General features: G+C 43.2%; 1 protein-coding gene and 1 long non-coding RNA gene across 2 annotated transcripts; one reads left to right on the top strand and one right to left on the bottom strand.

The window, feature by feature from the left end:
- Positions 1-2081: 2081 nt before the first annotated feature.
- LOC125711530 (uncharacterized) lies at positions 2082-11066 on the bottom strand. Its single transcript, XR_007383030.1, has 3 exons — positions 10518-11066; positions 2523-2591; positions 2082-2366 (listed from the first exon to the last, which is right to left on the bottom strand). It is a non-coding gene; the product is annotated as an uncharacterized LOC125711530 (long non-coding RNA).
- Positions 11067-14651: 3585 nt separating this feature from the next.
- On the top strand, positions 14652-23506 carry calm3a (calmodulin 3a (phosphorylase kinase, delta)). The gene is made up of 6 exons (XM_048981281.1): positions 14652-15255; positions 17606-17636; positions 18562-18705; positions 19949-20055; positions 20591-20726; positions 21740-23506. The coding sequence occupies exons 1-6, from the start codon at positions 15253-15255 to the stop codon at positions 21766-21768; spliced, it is 450 nt and encodes a 149-aa protein (XP_048837238.1). The 5' UTR covers positions 14652-15252; the 3' UTR covers positions 21769-23506.
- The last annotated feature ends 2074 nt before the right edge of the window (positions 23507-25580 follow it).

Here is a 25580-nt window from a genome sequence, read left to right as displayed (position 1 = left end):
TTGTTGGGAGATCAGACTGATTGCCTCCATGACATCTCCCGCAGCGATTGCCATATTCCCAATGCTGACGCATGGCTTTCCGCATGTTCTTGTCAGCGTAGGTGAGGTGTGCGGGCGTGTGTGTTGTCTGACTGTGTTTTCAACATGGAATGCACTTGATAGAATTTTTTTCTCTAAATGACTGCCCCATGGGGCAGGAGGAACAATGGTGCATGATCAAGAAGTGGGCAGGAACAAGCGGGAAGATTGTGGCTGATTCTGAGTCACTCCCAAGGGGAAACATGGGGACCAGACGGGCGGAGCGGGCAGCATGTCACCGATGGGGCGTAATATTCTGATCAATTTTGGAAATTGGTGTTTTTTTTAAGTCATAAATTGTAAAAAAAAAAAAAAATTAAAACTTATTAAAAAACTTGGATATTCGTCAACACTAGACAAAAGTCATGGACAAAAAACGTACAAATCTACAAAAAACAAACAATAAAAACATTGGAAATATATGAGAAAAAAACTGATATTCTATGTATGCATATACATACTATAGCGGTGTTTGGCAAGACCAAGGCGTTGTGACTGTGGCAAAGGACGAGGAGGCTGGTTTGCAAGGGAAAATAACGCTCTTTAATTAAGTCCTTAAAAGGACTAACACAGGTACCAAACAAGCACTAAAACCATTGTGACAACATTCCGTCCACCGTGCCGGCTGTCTTGACAACTCCAACACCACTGAGTGGGTACACACCCCCACACACACACATACATACACACACACACACACACACAGTCCTGTAATCTTATTTTTGGGGACCAATCATTCAGTTCTATGGGAAAAATGCTAATGCTAACTATGACAACCTTAACCCCTATCCAGCCCTAACCATAACCATAAGTAACCAAGCAAAATACAAGAGTTTTTGCATTTTTAGTTTTTTCATTGCAGTCACGGATTTTTATAAAATAGAATTTCCTCATTTGGGGATAAGGAAACGGTTATTCATCACGTTGTGGGGACATTTGGTCCCCACAAGGTAAGGTATACCTGGACCACACACACACACACACACACACACATGCTGTTTACAACGATTAACATTAACGCAATACATGACTTAATACACGGCACAATAACACCACAATACTGACAAATACAGGGAACTATTTACATAATTTACAGGGTTGGCACAGGTCCAACATGCCACGCTGCCCTACAAATACCCGCACTACACTGCAAGTCCCAAAGGTCCGGTGCTCCCTCTCTGCTCGTGAAAGCTGGGAAAATGGGGACCACCGGCAAAGCTGAGCTGTCAGCATACACTGGGGTGCTAGCAGACTCCAGCGGTGTGGGTTCTCTCAGGCCCCGGCCCTTCTTTCTCCACAGCTGATTCTTTCTCCAGGCTGATTCTCTTGCGCGGACCCCTGCATGTCGGAACCGGTGGCCACTTCCGCTACGCTACGCTGCTCCCGTGGCCCCTCCAAGTTGCAACATCCCCGCTCCAGGCACTCAGGCAGCTGCTGCTAGTTCCACTCGCCCCCTGCTCCCTTTGCGCCCCCAGTTTTCCGCATTCCTGGTCCAGCTGAACCTCAAATGTCTGGGACACTTCCCACTCCTTTATCCTTAAAAGGACTAAAGCAGGTTCCAGACAAACACTGGGACCACCACTGTGACAACACTGCCCACCATGCTGGCTGTCCCAACCACTCCAAAACCACACGGTGGGTGTACACACACACACACAGGTGCTATTCACAACTATTAAACTTAACAAAACACACGACATACAGCATAATAGCACCACAATACATGACAAATACAAGGAACTGTTTATATTATTTACAGGGCTGGCACAGGTCCAACATGCCTCGTTCCCCGACAGGCACTTCCAGCACTTAAATATGTACATGTAGGTATACTCATGACAATGGCCCTAATACTCCGCCATAGTAAGGTGACCTTATGCAGTAATCAATTTCATAAAAAATATGGGATTATTTTGACAAAATTTCCCAGCGTCAGATAACCAAAATCTGTGACTTTTTTAATCACTTTTTTTTTTTTTATTAAATGTTGTACAACACTCCAGGTCAGACTGGTCATCTGGAACACCAGCTACACCAGTGATGCTTCCAAGCTGGGCAATCCGCCATGAAACTCTCAAACAATAGCACACATGTAGTTCTGTAAATCAGTGGCCCCTCCTCAAGTGGCATGACACAGCCTTGCATGCATGTATCCACCCTAGAGAGCCCTTAGTGAAACTTTCTCTTGGACTCCTGTGGGGGATTCCTGCTGATTTCAGATCTGCTTATCTAATCTCAGCAAGAAGATGCAGGTCTCTAAATCTGCGGCGATCACATGTGCTGCCAGCCTGCTCAAAGAAATGGTCCAAATAATCGGGGGATTGCATTTAAATGCTGAACGGTAGGTGCAATTTCATCCAGTTGTTGCCATCATAATGACTATTGTTCATGTTGGCTGATGGGGACATCACACAGGTGGGCGAAATATGCTGGCTCCTACATACCTTTTTTTACTGGTGCTTAGCTGGTGCAGGTGCTGACAAGGAACTGGTCCTCTGATGAGGCTGACATGTCTAAGGGTTAAATGTCACATGTGACATGTCACAGGCACAGGGCACGGTACAGGCATAAAGAAGGCGATGATTCACTCGTGGCTCCATGAACACATTTATTAACAAAGTTACACACCCACACAAAAAAATAAAAAATTAAATTCAGGCACACAGAGTTACACCTACACAATCAAATATTATGACTCTCCGGGGGGAAAGAACTAAGACAGGAACTTAAATACACAAACCAAACTGAGATGATGAGGATGCAGGAAGTATTAATTTGAAGTATTAATACTGCATAATGCCTTATGAAGTATTGATAAGACAACCAATCAAATAGAACACAGAGTAACAAGCAGGTGCAACTAATGAACAGGGATTATCACAGAACTAGAAAGGTTAACAGACAAACTAGAAAACACAAATCTAACACTAGAAATACAAGTCTAATTAATGAATTCAAAGGTACAAAACAAAACTAGACCCTAACAGAAGAACAGTGGACCACACGTGGGAGAACATTCCAAAACATTTCTAATTGCAACAATTTTCTGGGAGAAATGGTGCATGTCCTAGAAAAGTTCCAGGGGTGCAGATAATTTCGGCCATGACTGTATGCCAGAGGTCACTAACAGGTGGACCGCAGTCCGGGTCCGGACCTAGAAGCTGTCCCATATAGACTCGGACTGATAGCCAAAACAGAAAGTTATTATTTAAAACCTGATGGGGCGCTTCTATTTTAACCGGCGCAGCATTTGTACACTTTTCAATAGTGGTTTAGTAGTGGAACCGCCGTTTCTCACACCAATGAAAGTCAAACGCCTCGTTGAAGTTTCCACTTTTTAACCACTGTATAAAGTAACGTTATTTGTTATATAAATCAACTCGGGTGAAACGAAAAATGTACATTTTCAGGGTTGCCAAATCTCAAGCATCTGGCATGACTCTCACGCTTTCAGACTCACACAGGAAATCCTACTGCACATCTATATTATTCCATTATAAACCTAAAATTAGCTACGTGAAAAGTGTATTTACACGGTTACATACAAAAGCAGACTATTTACAGGGTAAGAACTGTTACAATATGTGTGCAGACATCTCGAATTGAAAATCTCACTCCATCCATCCATTTTCCAAACCACTTATCCTACTGGGTCGCGGGGGGTCTGGAGCCTATCCCGGAAGCAATGGGCACGAGGCAGGGAACAACCCAGGATGGGGGGCCAGCCCATCGCAGGGCACACTCACACACCATTCACTCACACATGTACACCTACGGGCAATTTAGCAAGTCCAATTAGCCTCAGCATGTTTTTGGACTGTGGGGGAAAACCGGAGTACCCGGAGGAAACCCCACGACGACATGGGGAGAACATGCAAACTCCACACACATGTAACGCAGGCGGAGGATCGAACCCGGGTCCCAGAGGTGTGAGGTAACAGTGCTAATCACTGCACCACCATGCTGTCCCTGATGAGCACACATGTGATGATAATTTACTTGTGTAAATTTATGTTTTTTTAAGGAGAATGTTTAGGCTTAATGCAAACTGAAGCCTTGGGTCTTAGTAGTAATAGTAGCACTTTACTGATTATTTTATTGATTCTGAAGGAAATTCCAAAAGAGGTACAGCAGCACACACAAAAAGTAATTGTACATATACAAAAGACACAATACTGTACCAAAGACACAATACAATATTAAAATGCAATGTGCAGTGTGCATATACTCAGGAGAGCAAGCACCAATTTTCAATATTGTGCACCTGTAATTAAAAGTGTTACAATCACACTTTGAAGACTATCTGAATCAACAATGAATGCAGAACAGCAGGGTGCTTTGAAACTTATTCTGTCCTGTCAGTTGTGACAGTCATTTTTTTACTCTTGATAATCTGTTTGTAGTTTTTTAAATTTGTTAATGATTTGCTCCGGACTATGAATGTAGCCTGCTTTCTGCAGCTCGACTTTAATTTCCACATAAACTTTCTTTTTTTTTTTTAACTATATTATAACTTATATTGAACTTCAGTAAAGAACGTCAGTAGAAAATTTCTCTCATCATTCGACCATTGATTACATTTCTCCCTACTAGCATCAATGCCCACAGTCTGGTTGTCGGCAAATATGGCTCTGCAGAAGTTTCCAGAGCTGCGTGGGCCCCCTGACATACCAACATTCCTCTTTCCAGCAGATTCCTCTTTTCAGACCAGCAATTCTGTAGTGTCATGCTGGATTGGCATAGTGTTGGTGGAAAAGTGTTATTCGTGGCTCAGTTTTCCGATCACGCTGCAGAAGTACGGCCAAACTTAGATGGTTTATTACAGACACGGCAAATGATCTAAAAGGAATAACAGCTTGAATGCCATGGGGATAATCCAAAGTCATTTCTAAAGGCAAGCCAGACGTAACGATTTACCGGCCATTTAAATGTCTGTTCCAATTAATCTGGAATTGGTTGCAGGTCTTTCATTAGACGTTTCATTAAGACGTGATACTTTTCCTACATATTGACATTTTGTTCAGCATTGAATTTCTCCTATTGTACTGTTACGCTTTACCTTATGAACAGACTTTCTATGGAAATTCCCAAAGTGGGGGGTCGCAAGATGATGCATTTTGATGTAGCCATAATGACAACCCAGTCAATTGCAATTAATTTAGTGTGGGGAAAATGGGGTTGCAAGTACCTGGCACAAAATGAGCCAGAAAGTTTGGGAATCCATGGCTTAACCCAAAAAACTCTATTGTTTGGTACTGATCACATTTCACCGCTTCGCACAGCATAACTTGTGAACTACAACCACATAGGTTTAGTATAGTTATATTGCAATTATATGTGCAGCTGTGATGCAGCTGTTTTTGTTGTCGTAATACACGCTTGCTTGTAATGTAAATGCAGAGGGATGGCCAATGTAGCAGAAAGACCACATGAAAAAGGTCTTTATCCCAACATCCAAATATCCAAATTGTTACTTCGAAATAAGTTCTAATTTAAGAACCAGTTGGAAATCTAAGTGTAACACTAGTCTGAATCAGAGGAAGAACATCTTCTCACAGCGTGTGATTGGAGTATGGAATAGACTGCTTGAAGGGGTAATACAAGCAGAAACCTTAGATTCCTTTAAATCTGACTTTCACAAGATCCTGCCAACTTTAAATTATTAGTTTAATTCCCTCCGAACGAGCTCAATGGGCCAAACGGCCTCCTCTCGTTTGCAACTTTCTTATGTTTTTTACATTTTAAGGAAATCACAATTACAGGTCATATCCAGCTGAATGATAATTAGCCGTATCACTTATAAAGAAGGTCTGACACTTAGCAATTCGCTATTCGAGTTTCCAGAGACCCTAAGAGACTAAAGAGTCAAACAGAAACTTCTAATACCCAGGGGGGAGATTCTGTTTGAATATAACAGTATTGCATCAAAAGTGATCACAAAATAATATTGATCAGGTAAGCAACATGTTGCCCGGCTGCTGTCTGGGATAGACTCCAGGTGTACCCCTGATCATAATACGTGTTTAGAAGATGGGTGAATGGATTTATAGTGTAAATTATTAAGCAACATTGTTAGGACCCCAGTATGATCCAGCTACCCTTCCCTGATCACCCTCACTTGTGTATGAAGTCCTGTTGAACTTTTGCTGTGCAATTTAGAATTAGAATTTAGTGATTACTTGTCATTGTTGACACACCACAGCACACAGTGCACAACAACAAAATGTGTTCTCATATGTGACACACCAGGGGGCAGCTAATTCAGTGCCTGCGGAGCAGTGCTTGGGGCCGGGACCTTGCTCAGGGTACCTCAGTGGTGCCTTGCTGGTTGGGGATTCGAACCAGCAATCTTTCAATTACAAGTGGGCTTCCTTAACCATTAGGCCACCACTTCCCAATTAGGTTGGGAATCCATGCCCAATTAGTTAAACAGTGGTTGTCTGTGTCTGCTCAGTATGAGGTATTGTGAGTTCACTGCAATTTCTCCCCGACAGTTTCACCTTCTGGCTGCTTTTTGGCTTGTTGATAAGCAGCCGTGGAACTTTCGGTACAGTCGTACTACATCAGTAGCAGAGGCAGATGTCATCATGTGGGTGGGCTGGCAGAAAATCAAGTGGTCCAGTCCCCTATATAACCATTCACTCGGCAACAAAGTCACACCAACCACCATTTTTAATCAGTTTTTAAATGACATGTAAGATTAAAGATTAAATGAACAAAGAGAAAGTAAAATCTTTTTGCCTCTCACCAGCACATTTCCTCTGACTGATCTCAGCACACACACACACACACACACACCTGTCAGACACAATCATTTTCTTGTACTGTATCGCTCTCCGTGAATGCTGAATGGGGGGCCTGACCTCAACCTGGGTGGGCCTAGGACAAACTAGGCCCAGCTGTGTCACCCCAGTAACACATTTGCCAATGTCTACTTAATTAGCTATTTTAGACACATCTGGTAACTTCTTAAAGCACAGCACTCAATAAGCTTAACTGTTTCACAGTGCAGAGAGATGAAACCGCATCACACTAAGGCGAACCCCGGACAGCCATTTCCAAAAGCAATCTATAATATAGTTAAAAACTTCTTTTTTTCATTTTTATCAGGGTTCTTTTGGAGGACCCAGATTTAAAAGTATCAGGCCACGAACCATTATCTTTAAACCCCAGCCTGCGTTCCACAATACACACAGAACAAGCAAGCACGACATAAACAGATCAAATCATCGACCATTCCCCTGCCAAACTGCAGCCACCCAACGCAGGGAAATGGGCTTATCTATAAACACCTGGGGCCGATATGACGAAGAATAAACAACATCCGCAGTGAACTCTGTGGTTTATGACTGAAATTCAAATCCTTAAGGCTGAGTGATGTCAACACCAGGACCTTGGGAAAGACCCGAACCTTGGACTGCTCTGTGAACACTGCCTCATCAGCAATAATTGTACAGAAAGACAATAGGAGAATCGCAAATGCACATGTGCGGTGTGGAGTCAAAAGTCCCAATAGGGAATACATGGAAGTTCTTGGATTAGCATTTACAGCATTATAATTTAATTTTCAAAAAATGTATCACTTGCCAACAGGGTTTTTTAGACTGGCAGTATTCTCAAATGCCCTAAATGTGAAATTTAAATGTAATAAAGTAGAGAACAACATATGGAGGTAGAATTGTAAAAAAAAAAAAATAATTAGCAGGAGAAGATAATTCTCAGATTGGGAAATCAGAGAGTTTCCGTTTACATAAACATCTAAAAACAACCCGCAGTGGTGTAAGTCATGCCACTCAGCCATGCATGTCATGGCAGGTATACAGTGACGAGTGCGCTATGATGTCATCACTGCGTGCTGGTTGAGTTCTTATCCTGAAAATCCATCTTTAAACGATATCTGAGTTATTTCAAGATTTCAAGTATCGCTTTTCCTGCTTAGTTTGAAGTTAAACCTTATGTCATTAAAGGAGAACAACAGAAACAATACAGAAATATGGGGGACATGAGTGGTGTGTGAGTGTGCCCTGCTGCCCCCCCCCCATCCTGGGTTGTTCCCTGCCTCGTGCCCATTGCTTCCAGTATAGGCTCCGGACCCCCCGCGACCCAGTAGGATAAGCGGTTTGGAAAATGGATGGATGGGGAACATGATCCAGGTATATAAGACAGGCCTGGATGGTGCTCAACCAAATGGCTATTTCAATATTAGTTTAAATACTAGAACTCATGGCCATAGGTGGAAATTAGCGGGAGAACATTTTAAGCATTTTTTCACTTCTTTACACAGCGTGTAGTTAGAGTATGGAATAGTCTTCCTGTTAGTGTATTGCAAGCTAAAACCCTGGGTTCCTTTAAATCAGCGCTAGATAAGATTTTATCAACTCTGAGCTATTAGTTAAGTTCTCCCCAAATGAGCTTGATGGGCCGAATGGCCTCCTCTCGTTTGTAAATTCTTTATGTTCTTATGTTATTAACAGAGTCATCCAGTTTCACATGATCACAACTCCTTGCACAATTAAATTATTAAATTATATTCGTGAAATAAATTATCTGTTGTTTTCACTAAGCTTGGTTAGCTAATATTTTGGTTAGATTAATGCCAATACTTTTAACAAAAGAGAGATTTTGAAGACATGTAGATTTAACTTAACACTTTATCAAGCACGGATGCATTTGCCATGGGAACGTTACTGAACATAAACCCATGGCACGAGTCTGCTCAGTCTGGGGACTCTGCTAAGAATCATGAATGCTCAGTTAAAACTCACATCCTCCGCGTCACTGTCTGCTTCAGCTGAGGTGTTAGATGGGTGAGGGTCAGACTCACAGAGCTTCTGCTTTGCCTGTATTGCCACCAGTTTCTCTACTTAGCCTTTTGTGAATTTTTTTTTTTTAAGATTCTATTACCGAAGAGAGACCAGTTGCACTCAGATACAGTGTCATGTCACAGGGCATGATGAGGGAATGCAGGGAAATGACGAGGGAATGAGAGGGAAATGACGAGGGAATGTCACTCCACTAAGTGGTGTTACAACCCCATCTTGAGGATGAGCAATAATGGTGTGGCAGGAGAAAGGATGTGGAGAAGACAATCGGATGGTAAAAGGAGGTGATTATTGATTATGCTGTGATCGTATAGCGGTTAGCACTTTGAGGCTGCAACAACCCCGGTTCGTATCCAGGCCACGGCAAACCTCACCCAGTTATTGTTGACTTTCGTGGGGCAGCAGTGGCCTAACGGTTAGGGAAGCACACTTGTAACCCAAAGATTACTGGTTCAGATCCCTAACCTGTAAAAATACCCCTGAAGTACCCTGAGCAAGGTACCACCCCCAAGCACTGCTCCACCAGGTGCTGAATTAGCTACCCCCTGCTAGGTCATGATGTCAGGTATGGGTTAAATGCTGAGGACACATTTCATTGCTGTAGTATGTCAACAATGACAACTAATCACTTTCATTATTCATGTCATGTCAATACAAGAAAGACAATAAGACAGCAATACACTGGTGCCCAATAGACAATCATCCTACTCTCCAGAAGATCGCCTTCAAGTTGGCGATTTCAAACAAATGCCAGTATGTCCAGGGCAGGGGGGTAGAGCAGGATTTCTCTGTTAGCTGGGTTTAACTTAGCTAGAGGTCATGACTAACGGAGAAATTCTACTTGGGTAACCCCAGAAAGTTCTACCTGAAAACCACACAGCGTTTGACCAGAAGAACATGTTACCAACTCTAAAGCATGGTAGTGGGAATGTTATGATTCTGAGCTGCTTTGCTGAATCAGGACCTGGGCAGCCAACCATCATGCAATCCACTATGAACTCTTCATTGTACCAGAGGGAGCTAGAGGATAATGTAAGGCCATCTGTCATGGCAACCTGCCAATGACCCCATAGATTCCAGTAAATCCACCAAGCAATGGCTGCAAATTATATATATGGATATATATATATATATATAGGGTTCTCGAAATGTCAAAGCCCAGGTCCCATCAAGATCGCTCATTTAATAAAAGCAATTTAGCACATTTGACATTACATTAAATTAAGAATTTCTTCTTTGCTCCAAGAAGTTGCGGATATCTTGTTGGATAGATAGATGAACACTGCATCAGTTCCCAAATTTCTGCTCAGGGGCACAGCAGCAAGTCCATGTATTTGTGACATTTCACATCCAACTCAATTAAGTGAATAATTGAATTAGTCAAATAACTCAACGAGGTACAGATTAGCAAAATAACAACGTTTGCTAGCGGTCAAGTAAAAAAAATGCATGGGTATATTGGATGGTTGCAGCAAATACCGGGGTGACTTCGTGATATTTTTTAATGACCAAGACAAAGAATATTGACGGATCGTTTAAACATCATCCACTTTAAGACTTTTGTACAGGCCTGTATGTTTTAAAAAAAAGGAAATGCTTAACCTGTAGTGTACTTACTTTTTCACACGATTGTGTCTCACTGCTGTAAAACAATTCCCCCTGGGATCAATAAAGTTGTCTTCTATGGTAAGGCCAAAGTCTCAGACTGGTGGTTTTTTAAGGAGATGCATCCATCTAGTGGAATATACGTTGAACTGCACCTTTCATCCATCGTCTAACAGCTTATCTTATAAAGGGGTTAGAAATCGTGGAGCCTTCCTAACGAGGCGCAGGGCACAGCCCATTGGAAACCAACATGACAGGAAGAGAACATATAACATACAGGAATGTCGGAAACAGGGGGATGACGGACCCCCCCCCTCCCCTCCATCCTATCACTCTTAGAGTCTGACCTACGCCCTCTACATCTTTCACCACGTCCTCAGTAATGTCACATGAACAAATTTCTATTTAGGGCTGAATAATTTGGGGGGAAAAGTCACTTTGCGATATTTTTCAGTTTTGCGATCGCCGTTCGTAACGGCCCCTTATGCTATTTAACTGTCGCGATACACATCAAAACGGTTAAAACGAATCAGGAGCGTGTTACTTATCTGTCATTACGAATCCGTGCGTGACTGAAGCCAATTCGATGCACACGCAGGGCGATACATACACCTAACGAAGACTGAAGTCCTATATCAGACAAAATCATTGTATCATACGGATCGCTTCAGATTTGTTTTAGTTACGTTATGCTTAGTTGTGAAACTGCACCCTAAGTAATGTTAATCGTTATTTTAAAAACATTTTTAAATCATTCTTACATCGCATCCTTTGACGATGTAACTATTGCATGCCTGCCTGCAAAGGTAACCCAACCTTAGGCACATAAGATAACAGGACTACTCGCTGAGTCACAGCTGCACAACTGTGTAATCTGATGCACTTTATAATCCAGGGCCTGTTCCTCCTCTATCCTGCCACATGCTAGGCTACTTCACTTCAGATGACTTTGATTACCTTATACTTTGAATGTATATCTATATCTAGATATAAAGCAATATGGGACGAGCCAGGGAATAACTTTGGTTTGAACATTAAGGTCTTCAGCCATTTAGACTATTGGAGGGGTTGTATTAGTCAGTTTTGATTACCTGGGGTTACACCCCCCCTCCTCCACATCCCTCCCATAATTTACGACTATGGAGAAGAGTAAGATCTAAATTTTCGGCACATAAATGCTTAATACAAATTCCACCACCTCCCCCCGGTGATAGGAGAAACAAGTGTTTTATAACTTGTTGAATTGATTTCAGATGTTAACAGGCTTGACATTCATTGTTGGACTGCATTTGTAATTTTGGTAAATTCCCACAGTAGGTAAAGCTGGGTGCACCTTGTAAACAATTAGATTATATGCAAATTATTTTGGTATTTTTTTGTAGCATAATTGATTTTGTTTCCCCCAAAGATGTGATCATTGACCTGCTGTTGTTTTAGTGCTGAAACATTCCTCATACATTCCTAATAGTATTTTGCTATTTTGATAATAATTCGTATAGTGGTTAGTAATCCCACCTGTTACTCAGGAGACTGGGGTTTGATTCCCCGACAAGGAGGGGTCAGTGGGTTAGGCTGCTACGCCTAAGACTGAACAATTGGCAACTCAACTCTCTCGGCTGACAGACTGATTTCATGTTGGACCCTTGAATAAGACCCCTAACCCACAATAGCTCTAGGGGCTGTGTGATCTTGCTTTCTCAAAAAAATGTATATTGCTTTAGATAATAGTGTCTGTTAAAATAAATGCAATGCATAGTATTGAGCATGCATGTCACAGTCCTAACGTAACAAATACTCAGCAATTCTATAGATCCACGTGAGAAACTGGTTATAGCTGTTGCTTCACCTTATTTTACATGGTCCAGATAGTGGCTTTAACTCTTTCTGTAGAAATTAAAAGCTTTTGAAAAATGTTCCAGGAAAACATGAATGAGACTCCATGTCCCCCAACCAATCTTAGTGTCTGCTGATTTTAGTAGTTGTCTTGTTAGTTTCTTACTTTCTTTGGAAGATGTTGTGTGTGTTTTTTTTCCTGTACTGTGAGGCTCTTCAGCTCTGGCCCTCAATTCCAAATCCAGGCCTTTTCAGTTCTCCCAGGTGATTGGTTGAATACAGACTGATTCTGATTGGCTGGAGGCCTCACACCTGTCTCACAGGAAAAGGAAGGCTGGGAAATCAGCAGGGGTCGGCCTTGAGGGCCATGATTTGGATACACTGCCCTACTCCTTATACTTGTATCTGGGTATTCATTGGAAGATTGTAATTGTAATTGCAATTGTAAATACAAGGTATTCTGATATTCACCTCAAGTCACAAATTCCCTGTATTGTTCTTACATTTATTCCTATTTAAATAAATCAACACCATATTTATTATTATTATTATTTCAAGTTCATTTCATTTTCAGGCAGCACAAACTCTCCAATAATTTTATGTGTCATTCTGGAGGTAAAAAAACATATTATGCTGAATAAGGTATAACATGATGTTTGTTTCTGGCACTGATTCAGTCATAACAGTAATACAATGTTTTGCCTTTTTAAAAAGCAAGCAATGCATTGTGACATTCAGCATTAAAGACAAGTGGCTAGATTACATCAGGGCAGTTATGAGGAAGAACAGTTATAGATCAGTAAAATGATTAGTTTTTTTGCTTATTTTATGATGATCTCACTTTTAACAATTTGCCACAACAAAATTTGCACGAATAAACAGACCAGTCGTATACATTTTACAAGGCAATTAAGGGAAATTTCTGCATGCGTAGGTGTTCGCTTAGCTTCCCTGGACTGTCATCCTTAAGCTACCATAACACTTGTTATAAAAATTTTGAAAAAAAGAATCTTACCAACAACTGTTTTCTGAGAAATATTGCAAACTATTGTGTTTAACATAAAATTAAGCCATAAAAGTCAGTGTGACAGTTTAACGGGGGACGGTGCAGTGGTTAGCACTGTTGCCTCATACCTCTGGGAACCGGGTTCGAGTCTCCGCGTGGGTCACATGTGTGTGGAGTTTGCATGTTCTCTCCATGTCATCGTGGGGTTTCCTCCGGGTACTCCGGTTTCCCCCCACAGTCCAGACATGCCGAGAATATTCAACTAAATTGCCCATATGTGTGTATGTGTGAGTGTGCCCTGCGATGGGCTGGCCCCCCATCCTGGCTTGTTCCCTGCCTCACGCTCATTGCTTCCGGGATAGACTCCAGACTCCCCGCGACCCAGTCGGATAAGCGGTTTGAAAAATGGATGGAGGGATGGAAGTTAAACAGTGTGATTCCAACTCTAAAGTCTTAACCTTGATTAATATACCATATATAATGAAGAGGTAATTCGTGGAACACAGTAAAGCAGGATCCTTTATTAATAATATTTCATTCTTCAGCAAACAGGTTATAATATTACCTATTTATACATTTGCATGGCTTACTGGTGTAATTCAGGTTAAGTACCTATTTCATGGGTAGAGTAGAAAAGCCCGTCTGGGATTTGGATTGTGATTCTTCAGGTTTCACACCCACAACCTTAATCACCACGCTACCCCACTGGCCCAAATGTGCTCAAACCTGTATGTGCTTATCTTGCCACATGGTGAGATTTATTATGTTTATTATGGAGTCTGCAAAACATACAATTTAATGCAATTCGAATATGTACTTTTACATTCACCGTAAGTCCTTACTGGCAAATGTAAGAGTAAGCAAATCTTGCTTCCCACTTCGCGATGTAGAATGTACAGCACGTCAGCAGACGCGCGGAGTAAACTTGTTTTTACGAAACGGAAATGTAAGTTTACAATATCACTATTAGTTATTTAATCATTAATCAACAATTTATTACATTTCATAGTCACATTCGTTAAATGTCGCTTACATTCGTTTTATCTAAATTTTAACCAAGCCCATCGTGTAAAAACAGAAAAACAATATAAAACAGCACAGAAAATAAATATTAATACCATACAACGACTATAATCTCTTTCGTTTCAGTTTCCGTTTTTTCCGCAATGGTTGAACCCAATTTGACGCATTGCAGGTAACAAGTAACCAATTACCACAGGCCTGTCTTTTTCCACACATTCTGAGCCAATAAGACGCGGCGTTTCATTTCCACGGTTAAATTCGTTTATCTTTTTTTCCTTGTAGGAACTCAACGTTGCTTTTCTTATACTGTTTCGTTGAACAGCTCGCTGGCCACATTTAACGTTAGCTGTATATATATATATAAAAGATTTTCCTTTTACCAGCGCTAATCTACAACTAGTGCGCAGTGCCGCTCCGCAGTGTGTCTGCTGATACATACATCACACACGTGCGCTCCAGCAGCCTCACCATACAGCTTTAGCGTAGGGGGGCTTTAGAACAACTCGCAGTTCGGCTAGCAGCGGCCTTTTTGCGCAGTCTGCAAATAGTGCAGCACGGCGTTTCGTTATTGTTGAGCAGCGCAGCTGTTGTCGGGAAAATTTCAATAAAAGAGCTGCCGAAGCCGATCGGGGCGTAAATAAAGTGTGGCGTTCTGGCGCACTTTTCGGGCTGCGGTTTATGAACGGACCCACTCGTGTGGGGTAAATGATGTCATCGAGCGGAGGGATATAGTACAAATGAGACTACACAGGTGGTGAGGGCGACGCGACGTACGGTAGCTTTAGAGGAGCCGGTCCGCATCAGGTTTTTATGCTTCGTACCCATCTAAGGCAGCAATAGATTGCATTTCCTTCTCTTTACGCACAAGCCTTACAAAGCAACAGAATGGTGAGTATGTACGGGCGACGTCTTTTTTTTTTTTTGCTTGATCGTTAACTGTGTCAGGATTTTGCACCAAAGAATTCAACTGCACTGGTGCTACTGTATAAATACAGCTGATTTCGTATTGCTGCAAGGGAAAATAAAGTACTTGCATTCACAAGTATTTGCGGTTAACAAATGCTAACTGCATAGCAGTGTTTAACTGCAATTATACTGCAGAAACGGTAGTTACTGGAAGCATTTGCACGGACAGATTTGAATTATTTCAATTTTCTGAGCGAGTGACGGGAGGATTGAATTAATCCACTGCACGCCTTATCTTATCGGCCTGCACACTGGCAACTTGGACCATGGCGAATAATGGATCGAGTCGACACCCTGTTTTTCGTACCTCGTTTTCGGGGTCCAGCTCGGTTGGAGCGGGACCGACTCGCCAGGCTTAAATCTGAAAGCCATATTTTCGTTGCTCGGGCGCTCATAATGCGTTGTTTTATTATCATTTTCTTATTTATTTCTGCACATTGGAAAAACATCATCACACCGGAGCATTTTATTGAATGCTGATTTTTAGGAGGGGCGCCAGTTCGGCGATGGCACCGCTGCTCACTCCCCGTGCCCTGCAGTACATATGAAACGCATCCATTCAGGCAGCTATGTTCATGTGTAAAGCTCTTTGGCATCTTGCATATGTGGTGATACTTTTATATAATATCAGTCCTGCATGGTAAGTTGGAGGATGTGGGGTAGCGTGGAGGGGGCGTAGCTAGCGTTAGTCAGTGGTGTTAAAAATAGGCAAAACCATGCCGCCAGCAACTGCCTTGCTGTCTACCGATATGGATGTCGGACTACAGAGTTTGTAACCTGCACGTTTGAAATAGCCAGCTGCATGTTGCACACATGACTGCTTTTTGGAAATGTACGTTGTCGCTGAAGTTTTGATCGGGCAAAGCCGTTTTTCCAAACGTGTTGCTTGACAGGGCTTATTTCCTTGATGGCCGTGGTATGCTTCGAGCAACAAGCGTCACACCCCCCCCCCCCCCAATCATAGAATTAGAAATTGTTTTCAGGTACACAGGCGATGCACTCGTATGTCAACTTATCTTCTGAGATGTGCGCGCACGGTGCCGTTGCATATTGCACCATAGAAAATACGACTGTACTGCAGCTTGTTGTTCGTGAATGATCCTCACCCCCCCAGTCCCCCCCCCCCGTCACATACCCCCCCTGCATTGAACCAAATCATGGTTGCTGCAGCAGGCTGACAGTCAAACCGCAGTGCACGCATACAGGAATAACACGGCTTATTATTAAGAAACGCCAGGCTCCTCAGACGTCTAGGATCCTTTGTCACGTGCACTACTGCATTGTGCACTTTTTTTGCGCTGGATGTTGCTTTTCCTTTTCTGCGTGCTTTTTTTTTTGGGGGGGGGGGGTGGTCCCTCTGGCAATCTGGCGTACTGTGCCATTGCAGTCTTGCAGTTTCTGGGTAGCCACCGGTTTCTCTAGAAGGTTCAGGGTCAAGAACGCAGGCAGTGAATGGTGTGATGATGAACACACCAGCTGCACAAGCAGAGTATGCATTTTCTCTCCCCCCCCCCCCCCAAGGCTGAACTCTTCAAGCACGCTGTGGTGCCACTCTCGGATGAGGCTTTTCACCGCATGCACCGGCACGGATTTGTAAATTCTCATCTTTTGCTCTGTGCCGTGTTCCTTAGCGATGCATGAATGCAGCAAGCATGCCTCCTTCCTTTCGGAAGCGTCCGGCAAACATCTGCTTCGACTTGATGTTTGAGCTGCGCCTGCATTTTGGACAGGAAGGATTTCGTTTTTCCTGGTTCTTGTGTGTGTGTCTGTGTGTGTGTTGAGGGTCATTCCTATGGAGATGAGACCTGCCAGAGATCACTGCAGTAGACGTGTACCCACACAATACACCTGCACTGAGCATCGCATTTCCTCTTCAGCAACCATGCGGTTAAAAACAAGGTGTCTTTCAAAATATGGCAGAATATGGCATGACTTTTTTTTTTTTTTTTTTTTTTTTTTTAATTGTGCCACACTTACAGCCCTGTTAATGCCACGCTAATTATATTCCATGCGCCTGTTCCAGGATGTGAAGTATTTATACCCGTCCTTCAAAGCATTCCCTCTGTCTGAAGTGTGACTGCAGCAGTCGCATGCAGAGGAGATTTCGAGTGAAAGCTTGGGAGATGCGCTTCGGCTAGGAAGGCCAGACACCTCCGTACCGTTCAGCGTGGCTCCTTCCTTCAAAATCTGTGTCAGTCATACTCATCTATTGTTTCTCTCTGTATCCCCGCCCCCCCCCCCCCCCCCCCCCCCCCCCCCCCCCAAAAAACAGGCTGACCAGCTTACTGAAGAGCAGATTGCCGGTGCGTAAGTTATTGCATTCACGCTCGCAATGTGTAAACACAGTTTTGGGAGCAGCCACCTGTCTGAAGTTTACAATGCTGGAGAAACAGGGGGAGGTTCAAGACTGAAAATAGCTCAAAGGTTAAAGGTTTCGATCAATTCAAAGGTTTACTATGGAGACCTTTTCATATATGTATATGACATTCACGGTATATTTCAGCTGTATATTCCTGCCTTCTGGGAGTTGAGAAGGTTTTTTGAAAGTCCTCTGCTACAGATCTGTGTAGATGACCAAGTTCACTTATTTCTGACTGCTATAGATGTGAGTTATCCCACCTCCTACTAGTTTAGTGGGCGTACAGTAGCGGCAGAATTCGCATGCGGCCCCAGTACCAACGGGCTGGGGAAGGTGTGTGGAAACGTCACAATGACGTTTGTTTTGTAATAGCGGCTGTCAGCTGTGCAGGCCGAGCGCAGCGACTTGTTCCTCAGCGGTGTCAGCAGAGATGCTTATCTCGCGTTCCAGCGTTTTTTGTAATGTGTGTGTGTTTCTGTACTGAAGCAGTAACGTGTTTGAAGCTATTCTAGGATAGGATTAAAAATGCCGTTAAAGTTCACGTCGCCCTCTTTATTTTGAACTTATTTTGCGTCGAAAATCAGGGTTATTTGGCTTTTATTAGTTTTGTCATTAGCTAATTTCCTTGGACGGACATGCTAAATTTATCAGTGAACCATTTTAGGTGCAAATCCCCGCTGAGTACGATTAAACAGACGATGCTTTTTCCTGAAGTGAAATTAACATCATCAAATGTTTCCGCTAATTTTGTAGAGTCATCGGGCATCGTGTGCATGAGATGAGTACTTTGGCGTTGCCTCTGCTGCGGAGTGCATGGCTTCTCTTGGTGACGATGATAATCGGTAGCGTCTCTCCTTACGCACTCCCAGAGTTCAAGGAGGCATTTTCGCTCTTCGACAAGGATGGAGACGGCACCATAACCACCAAAGAGCTGGGCACTGTGATGAGGTCACTGGGCCAGAATCCCACGGAGGCAGAGCTGCAGGATATGATCAACGAGGTGGATGCAGATGGTGAGGGGGGCGGGGGGGGGGGGGTTCCCCACTCTGGCTTTTCTGACACACCCTTCTTGTAGACCAATCCCGAGCTGACTGAGACGTAGCTCTGATGTCCCTATACCTAATGAGCACGAAACGTTATTAATGGGTATCTTAATGCACGTGATGTAATTTGCCTACAGAAACTCACTGTCTGTTGCCTGCGAGAGTGCAACCCCCCTTAGTTTCTCTACAAAACTGTGGATTTTAGTTAAGCTACCTGTTGGGGCACTAATTCTGAGCTGGGTTCTGTGATCAGCATCACTGGAAGCCAATGAAAAGGGGAGGGGAGGCTGGTGGGTCAATTATATTACAGCAGGGGCTGGTGCCACTTGGGGGAAGGGGTGGGGGAGGGGGGCTGTTGGCCAAGCCACTGACTTCATAGACTTGTAGTTAAGGTAACGGGTGCCTATGAGCTGTGGGTTTCTTGTGATTGTGTGCATGCATCTATATACCCAGCAAGGGGTGTCTCATTCGAGCTGTATCTCAGGCCTGCCTGGGATATGCTGCAGGCACAATCCTGATCAAGATAAGTGGTTAGATGATGGATATATGGGTATATTTTTCCAAGAATTTTCTTCTGTTTTGGTCTCCTATTCTCTGCGTCCTTTTTTACTATTTTTCTTGCATGTTGACATCCATTGCCTGCTGTTTTATGCCATTTTGCTGTGTATGGAGCATTGGTGGGCCCCTTGTGGCTGTTCACTCTACCAACGGACCACTTCAGCTGCATCTGTACTGCTAAAGCGCAGCGGCCATTAACCAGAAATGAACGCAACTAGGAGCCCAGCCCATGTGGCATTAAATTTAAATGGCAAAACTTGATCTTGAAGTAATGTGTAATTTTCCTTAATGCACATTGCAATGGCTTGAATGGCAATTAACTCCAGTTTTGCTTGTTCAGAAAGGGGTAAAAGTAGATGTTTGTCTGAAATTAGTTTCTATGGTGACAAAACGCAATAAATGTATGGGATGGCTGTGTTATGTGATTGTTGCTTATGTACTTCTCCGGATAGCTTTATGACGTTGAAATCCACATATATTGTCGCAATAGGTTTTCGATTAATTTGTTGTGAATGGCTTTTGTTTTGTCGGGACTGTTTTCTGTTAGTGAGACTGACCCTCGGAGGTCTTCCCTTCTGCCCTACGTGCTCCTAGGGTTTGGCTGCCCCTCACCACCGCCCACGTTGTAAATCCACCTTCCCCGTTCCATCCACAGGCAATGGAACGATTGACTTTCCGGAGTTTCTGACCATGATGGCCAGGAAGATGAAAGACACGGACAGCGAAGAGGAGATCAGAGAGGCCTTCCGGGTGTTTGACAAGGTGAGGGGGGGGGCATGTTGCTCCCTGGTGGCCGGGCAGCAGGGGTGTTGAGGACGTGACCTTAGAGCAGCGCGTGAGCATTCAGAGCCGGTTACCTCATCCGATCGGGTCGGCCTGTTTGTCTACACCCCCACCCCACCCGCCCCCCCCCCCCCCCCAGCCAGGTCAGGCCTGCTGTTTCTGTGCCGGTGCCCAATCCAGACCTCCCTTTGCTGCGTCTCTAGGAGCCTGTGTAGATTTTACTCCAAGGCTAGTTGGTTTTGCAGCGTCAGGATTAGTGCAGCCCCCATAAACATCAGGGTATTTATAGTGATAGCTCAGATCTGTGTGTAATATCATATTATAAAAATGTCATCTGTCAGTTGGCACCTCCTGGGTGAACCTGCCGTGTTTGTTGACCCATCATGTCTTGGGGACAGGAGATTTCCGGTGATTACATCTTTGGTATTGTTCCGGTATCAACTGTCTTTGTGTGGATTGGCTCGACCTGTTGCCGTGCCGTCCTGAGTACAAATCGGAGCCCGTCTCCTCGTAGGACGGCAACGGCTACATCAGCGCGGCAGAGCTGCGCCACGTCATGACCAACCTGGGTGAGAAGTTGACGGACGAGGAGGTGGACGAGATGATCCGCGAGGCCGACATCGACGGGGACGGCCAGGTCAACTACGAAGGTGACTTTAAAGAACAAAGTTCCGTTTTAAGTGCTAATTGCTTTTTAAACCGCCCTGCTCCACAGCTGCTAAACATGAATCTGAAATACCTGAAATCTTAACATAATGGAGACCCTGAAGGCAGATGCTCTGTGTTTTAAAAGGCTACTTAAACCCTGGCGATTTTGTGTACGCTATGGATTCGTAAAATCATTATTTCAAAAAAGCTAAGCATTTTTTAAATTAGTAGGAGCCAGTTAACTTTACCTTTTCATAAGTACTACTTTAATCAGTAAATTTAATTTCTCTCCCCCCCCATCCATGGGTAAAAGAAATGAATTAATAATAAAATCTGTGTTTGAAGAGTGGCAGGGAGGCTCAGTGGGTAGCACTGTCACCTCACACCCCCTGGATGCCACGCTTTTCTCCCCCATGCTCATGCTGGTAGGCTAATTGGTGTATCCAAATTGCCCATAGAAAATGACTGTGTATGTATGTGTGCTGGCTGGGTTTGCCCCAGCCTTGTGTGTTGTGTGTTATGCTGTCTGGGATAGGATCCAGTCCCCCCCCCCCCCCCCCCGCAACTCTAACCAGAATAAGCAGCTAGACATTGGATGGATGGACAGTCTGTGTTTAGCCAGACAGAAACTCTTAAGCTGAGAGTCCTTAATTGCTGCCCGCCCGCCACTTGGGAAGGAAATTTTTCCAACACAAGAAGGTCCACCAACCATCTGTATGAGGGCGTCTCCAGGATTTGAGACCGTTTGCACCCGGAATGAGAACCATACCCCTAGACCAGGGCTCCCCAGTTCCGGGGGGGGGGGGGGGTGCGTTTGCAACACGGTTTGCAAATTTGCCCACTAAGACGCACTTACCGAACCTGGCGATTTGATTAAATGGTAACTGATTAAGGTGTGTTTGAGCAGGGAGCCTTAGACCAATGAATGGATACTATCTTCCCTGAGCAACTGTTGGTGTCATGCTGTCAACTTCCATTGTTGGGTGATTCTCATTGTTTCTCTTCCCCCCCACAGAGTTTGTGCAGATGATGACGGCAAAGTGAACCCTGCACCAGGCCCACGTGACGCCTGTCTCACTTCAGTCACTCTATTTTAAAAAAGAAAAAACATAAAAAATACAATCCTAATAATAACCTTAACAAATCAACAGAAAAGCTATAAAAAAAAAATCTTAAATGTTAACTCTGTAAATGTGGTTTCGAATCCAGTCTACTTCTGAGGCGTCTGTCGACCAATCGGCTGCGGAACGGCCCCAGTGGGGGTGTGAGGCGACGGAGCTGGGCTGCGTGAGACCCCTCCAACTCTGAGAGAAAAAAAGAAGAAAAAAAATTATATGTGCTAGTAAAAATCTTGCTCTTGCGGCTGAATTTTGAAGGAAGGGTAGCGCCAGAGTGTGAAATGGAGGATAGGAGACGATGAACCCCCCCCCCCCACCCACCGCTCATTGTTGAGGATTTAAAAAAAAAAAAAAAAAACAGCTTATTGTTGTCCATTTGTAACGTTCTTACCTGTGCAGCTTGCAAGAAAAGCAGGGCTGCTTTCACTGAGAAGTTACAAAAACAAAATTATGCATGCATACATTTCTTTCTTCTTCCCCTTGATGGTATCCCCTGACAGTTGGGCAGTCCTGTGATTGGACGTCCTGGGCAGTGTACAGTCAGGAGGTTTAAACATTTATATATATATATTTGTACAAAACGTATTATGGAGGGATGCTATGTGTGCGAGTCAGCGCTGGGTAGGAACTAGGACTCAGTCCCTCTCCCCCCCACCTCATAAAAGCTCTTCAGCAATGTGTGGAATAAACAGGAGAGTAATTTCTGCAAGTTTAACTTAATTTTTACCTGTTCTGTTTAGTTGCACTATCACTACCATCTGACGTCAACGCAGCCCCACGCTTGGGTAGAGCAGTGTGCCCGTGTGTTGTTGGTGTAAAACTTAAGACGACATGGATAACGGCAACATCGCATTCAGTTTAGAGCACATTGCTGTAAATATCTAAACATACAGATAAATATCAGTACAACTGTAAATGTTATGCTTTTTAAGTGTGTAATGGTCAATATTAAGTGTGTCGTAAACTTTGCATCGCCTAATCTAAATATTAGTATGGCCTGTGAATTCTGTTTAGTTTCTCTTGGTTTTGAATTGTGCCATAATGTTGCCTCAGTTCGTTTATTTTTTTGCGAGAAGACTTTTAGAAAACATAGTAGTTAAATATTTGCACTTTTGTGTACAATGACTTCAAATCTGTTCTTATTGAGGAGGGAAGAAAAACCAAATTTTGCTGCTGTTGCTGCTGCTACAAACTGTCTCTTCCTCTCGTGGTCCCAGACCCCCACGCCGTAGCGATACTGGACTTGTTCCATGCTCTGCTTTGCTGTACCACTAAACCGTACTGTTGAGGTTTGTTTTTTTTATTTTTATTTATTTTTTGTTTTGGGAAGGGGTTTGGATGAGAGAGCCGGCAAACGGATGTTGCACATTTTGAACTTGTCAGCGTTTAAGCTTGCAAAGGCGGGGAGACGTGCTGTGTTTGGAGAGATGATGATGATGATGATGATGATTGATGAAGGTTATGTATAGGGGGACGGCTCCTTTGTTGCTGGAGAGTTTTAAGTAGTTTAGTTGTGGGTTGAAAAACTGAATGGATCGTGGCCTGCAGAGGAACATTGTAGAAATTGACTATGAACTGTTGCTGTTCAAATTTGTGAAAGTTGCGTCCAAAATATAAGCTGTGAAATATCAATGTTTTCCAATAAAATAAAAACTATACTCACAGCATTTTGTACATGACTGTCCTTTTGCATGATACTCCGGGATGCTGTAGGTTCTGAGTTAATCAAGCTAAAAACTTATTTTTATAAATAAATACTGCGAATAGGCCGCTGTTATTAAGATATTCCTTGCATGATAATGAAATCACTGGCAGACCTGGGAATTGAACTAGCAACCTTCTGATCATTGGCAGAGAGTCCTAATGTCACTTAGGGTGTCTGCAGATTAAACATAAATGTAACCTGCAAAGCCACACATCACCTCAAATACTGGCACATATAGGTTGGTTTACTTAATGTACATCAGTGGTAATTACTTGAAAACCTCTACCTGAATAAGCCTGTGTCTGCACAGAGATATGTCCCTTTCACATCTGTATACACTTCCTTAAACAAAAAGAAAACCATAAATATTGCTTTTTTTTATCAGGGTTAACAGTGAATATGTACACGTTTCCTCTAAAAACGATGATCGTAAATTCCAATTAATAACAATTCGTTTATCTGCTTTACTGGGTTATTTCTTTTTATTTATTTATTTTTACTACTCGCCTCACCAAAGGACTGCCACGCCGGGCTGGAAATTATGCACGCCCACTTGCCTAAGTAGAGGTCAAGAGGTCTTAAGGTTAGTGGGCGTGTCGAAAGATTTATCACATCTCCCTTTGACCGACGCGAATAATTTAGACAAGAGCGAGTACAAAACACTGGACCTTAGTCCGCTGCCTAGTAGAAAAGAAAAAAAAAGTCACGTCGGACTACATTTTTTATTGAATTTTACTGAAGGAGCCCAGTTGCTTAGTAGCAGTAATGCTTACGTTCCACCCCAGCTACCACGTTATCGGTGACAAGCAATTTCAGGAACAAATTTGTTTTTGAGGTCGCGCCCTGATCTTTTGGCTTCCTTTCTCCCACCGTCGCCTCCGCTAACGGATGCTGTGTGTTTGTCGACGTTAACATGAATCAGTTTGCACATACCAATTGAGCTGTGTAAACTCTGCTCCCACCGACTGCCATGTCCACCTGTACCTGGATGCGGAAATGAGAGCGCAGCTGCTCCACGTACAACGTGACAAATACATGCATTCTTTATTATCTAAAATCAAATGCTGTCTGTTTGAAGTAACTTTCTGAGGTTTGCAAAAAAGATCAGCTGTAACCCGTTTCTGTTTATCAAAAATAAATATATGTTCTTCCCAAATTTATTCATCTTTCAGATAAATAAATGGGTTTTCATGATAAAATAAAATACGATGTGAGAGGGTTATGGCAAATACGTTTTGAATGGGTTTTTTAGTATGCAGCCGGTTGTACAAGCGGTTGGTGTAGATTTAAATATCAACACTAGAGGGAGTTGTATCTCCAACCAAATACGTTCTTTTTGAAACGGTGACCTTTTTTTTGTCTTTGCTAAACAGATTCCTATTTTGTCCACTAGGTACATGCTGCTTTATAAGGTCGTGTTTCCAAGCTTGGCCAATCCTTCATTTAGCCCAGATATAGCCGATAATCTGAAAAGATGCAATATCCTTAACTACAGCCAGGGATCCCCTCATTGACACCATTAAGAAAATGTGGCCTGTGGGCACTTAGAGAGACAAAGCAGAGTGCAATTTAGTCGCTTGTGGACAAAAACAGTAAGTGCAGTGCAGGCTTACATGAAGATGTTACAGCGTTTTAGCGATTCACGTACCAGCCAGCCATACGGGAAATGAATCACTGCATATTCTGTTTGCTCCCGACCCGTGTTTGAACCCAGATGTGTGTATCTGCAATGAAAAATAAAGCATAGCCCCCCTCCCCCCTGCCCCATGTAGGCTTCTAATCACTGTCTTAGTTTATAGCAACTAGGCATTAAATGGAGCTAAAATGGTTCTGATTTGATACAGTTGTACTCTTGGTACTTCCCGCCCCCTTGGAATATCAGTGTGTTTATTTTGTCTGGATATATTTGTCTGTTGGTGTGGGTGCTTCTGTTTAGTGGCCCAAATCAGCATTTGAGATCTCAGTGCCTGAGCAGCACTGGTCCAGCATACCAGAACGTCCACATCCGATGATAAAGAACCCCTCCCAGAAGG

This window comes from Brienomyrus brachyistius, chromosome 17 (genome assembly GCF_023856365.1).
Source record: "Brienomyrus brachyistius isolate T26 chromosome 17, BBRACH_0.4, whole genome shotgun sequence".
NCBI classification, from domain to species: Eukaryota; Metazoa; Chordata; class Actinopteri; order Osteoglossiformes; family Mormyridae; genus Brienomyrus; species Brienomyrus brachyistius.
The sequence above is the reverse complement of the archived record's forward strand: the minus strand, read 5'-3'. Positions and strand labels throughout refer to the sequence as shown.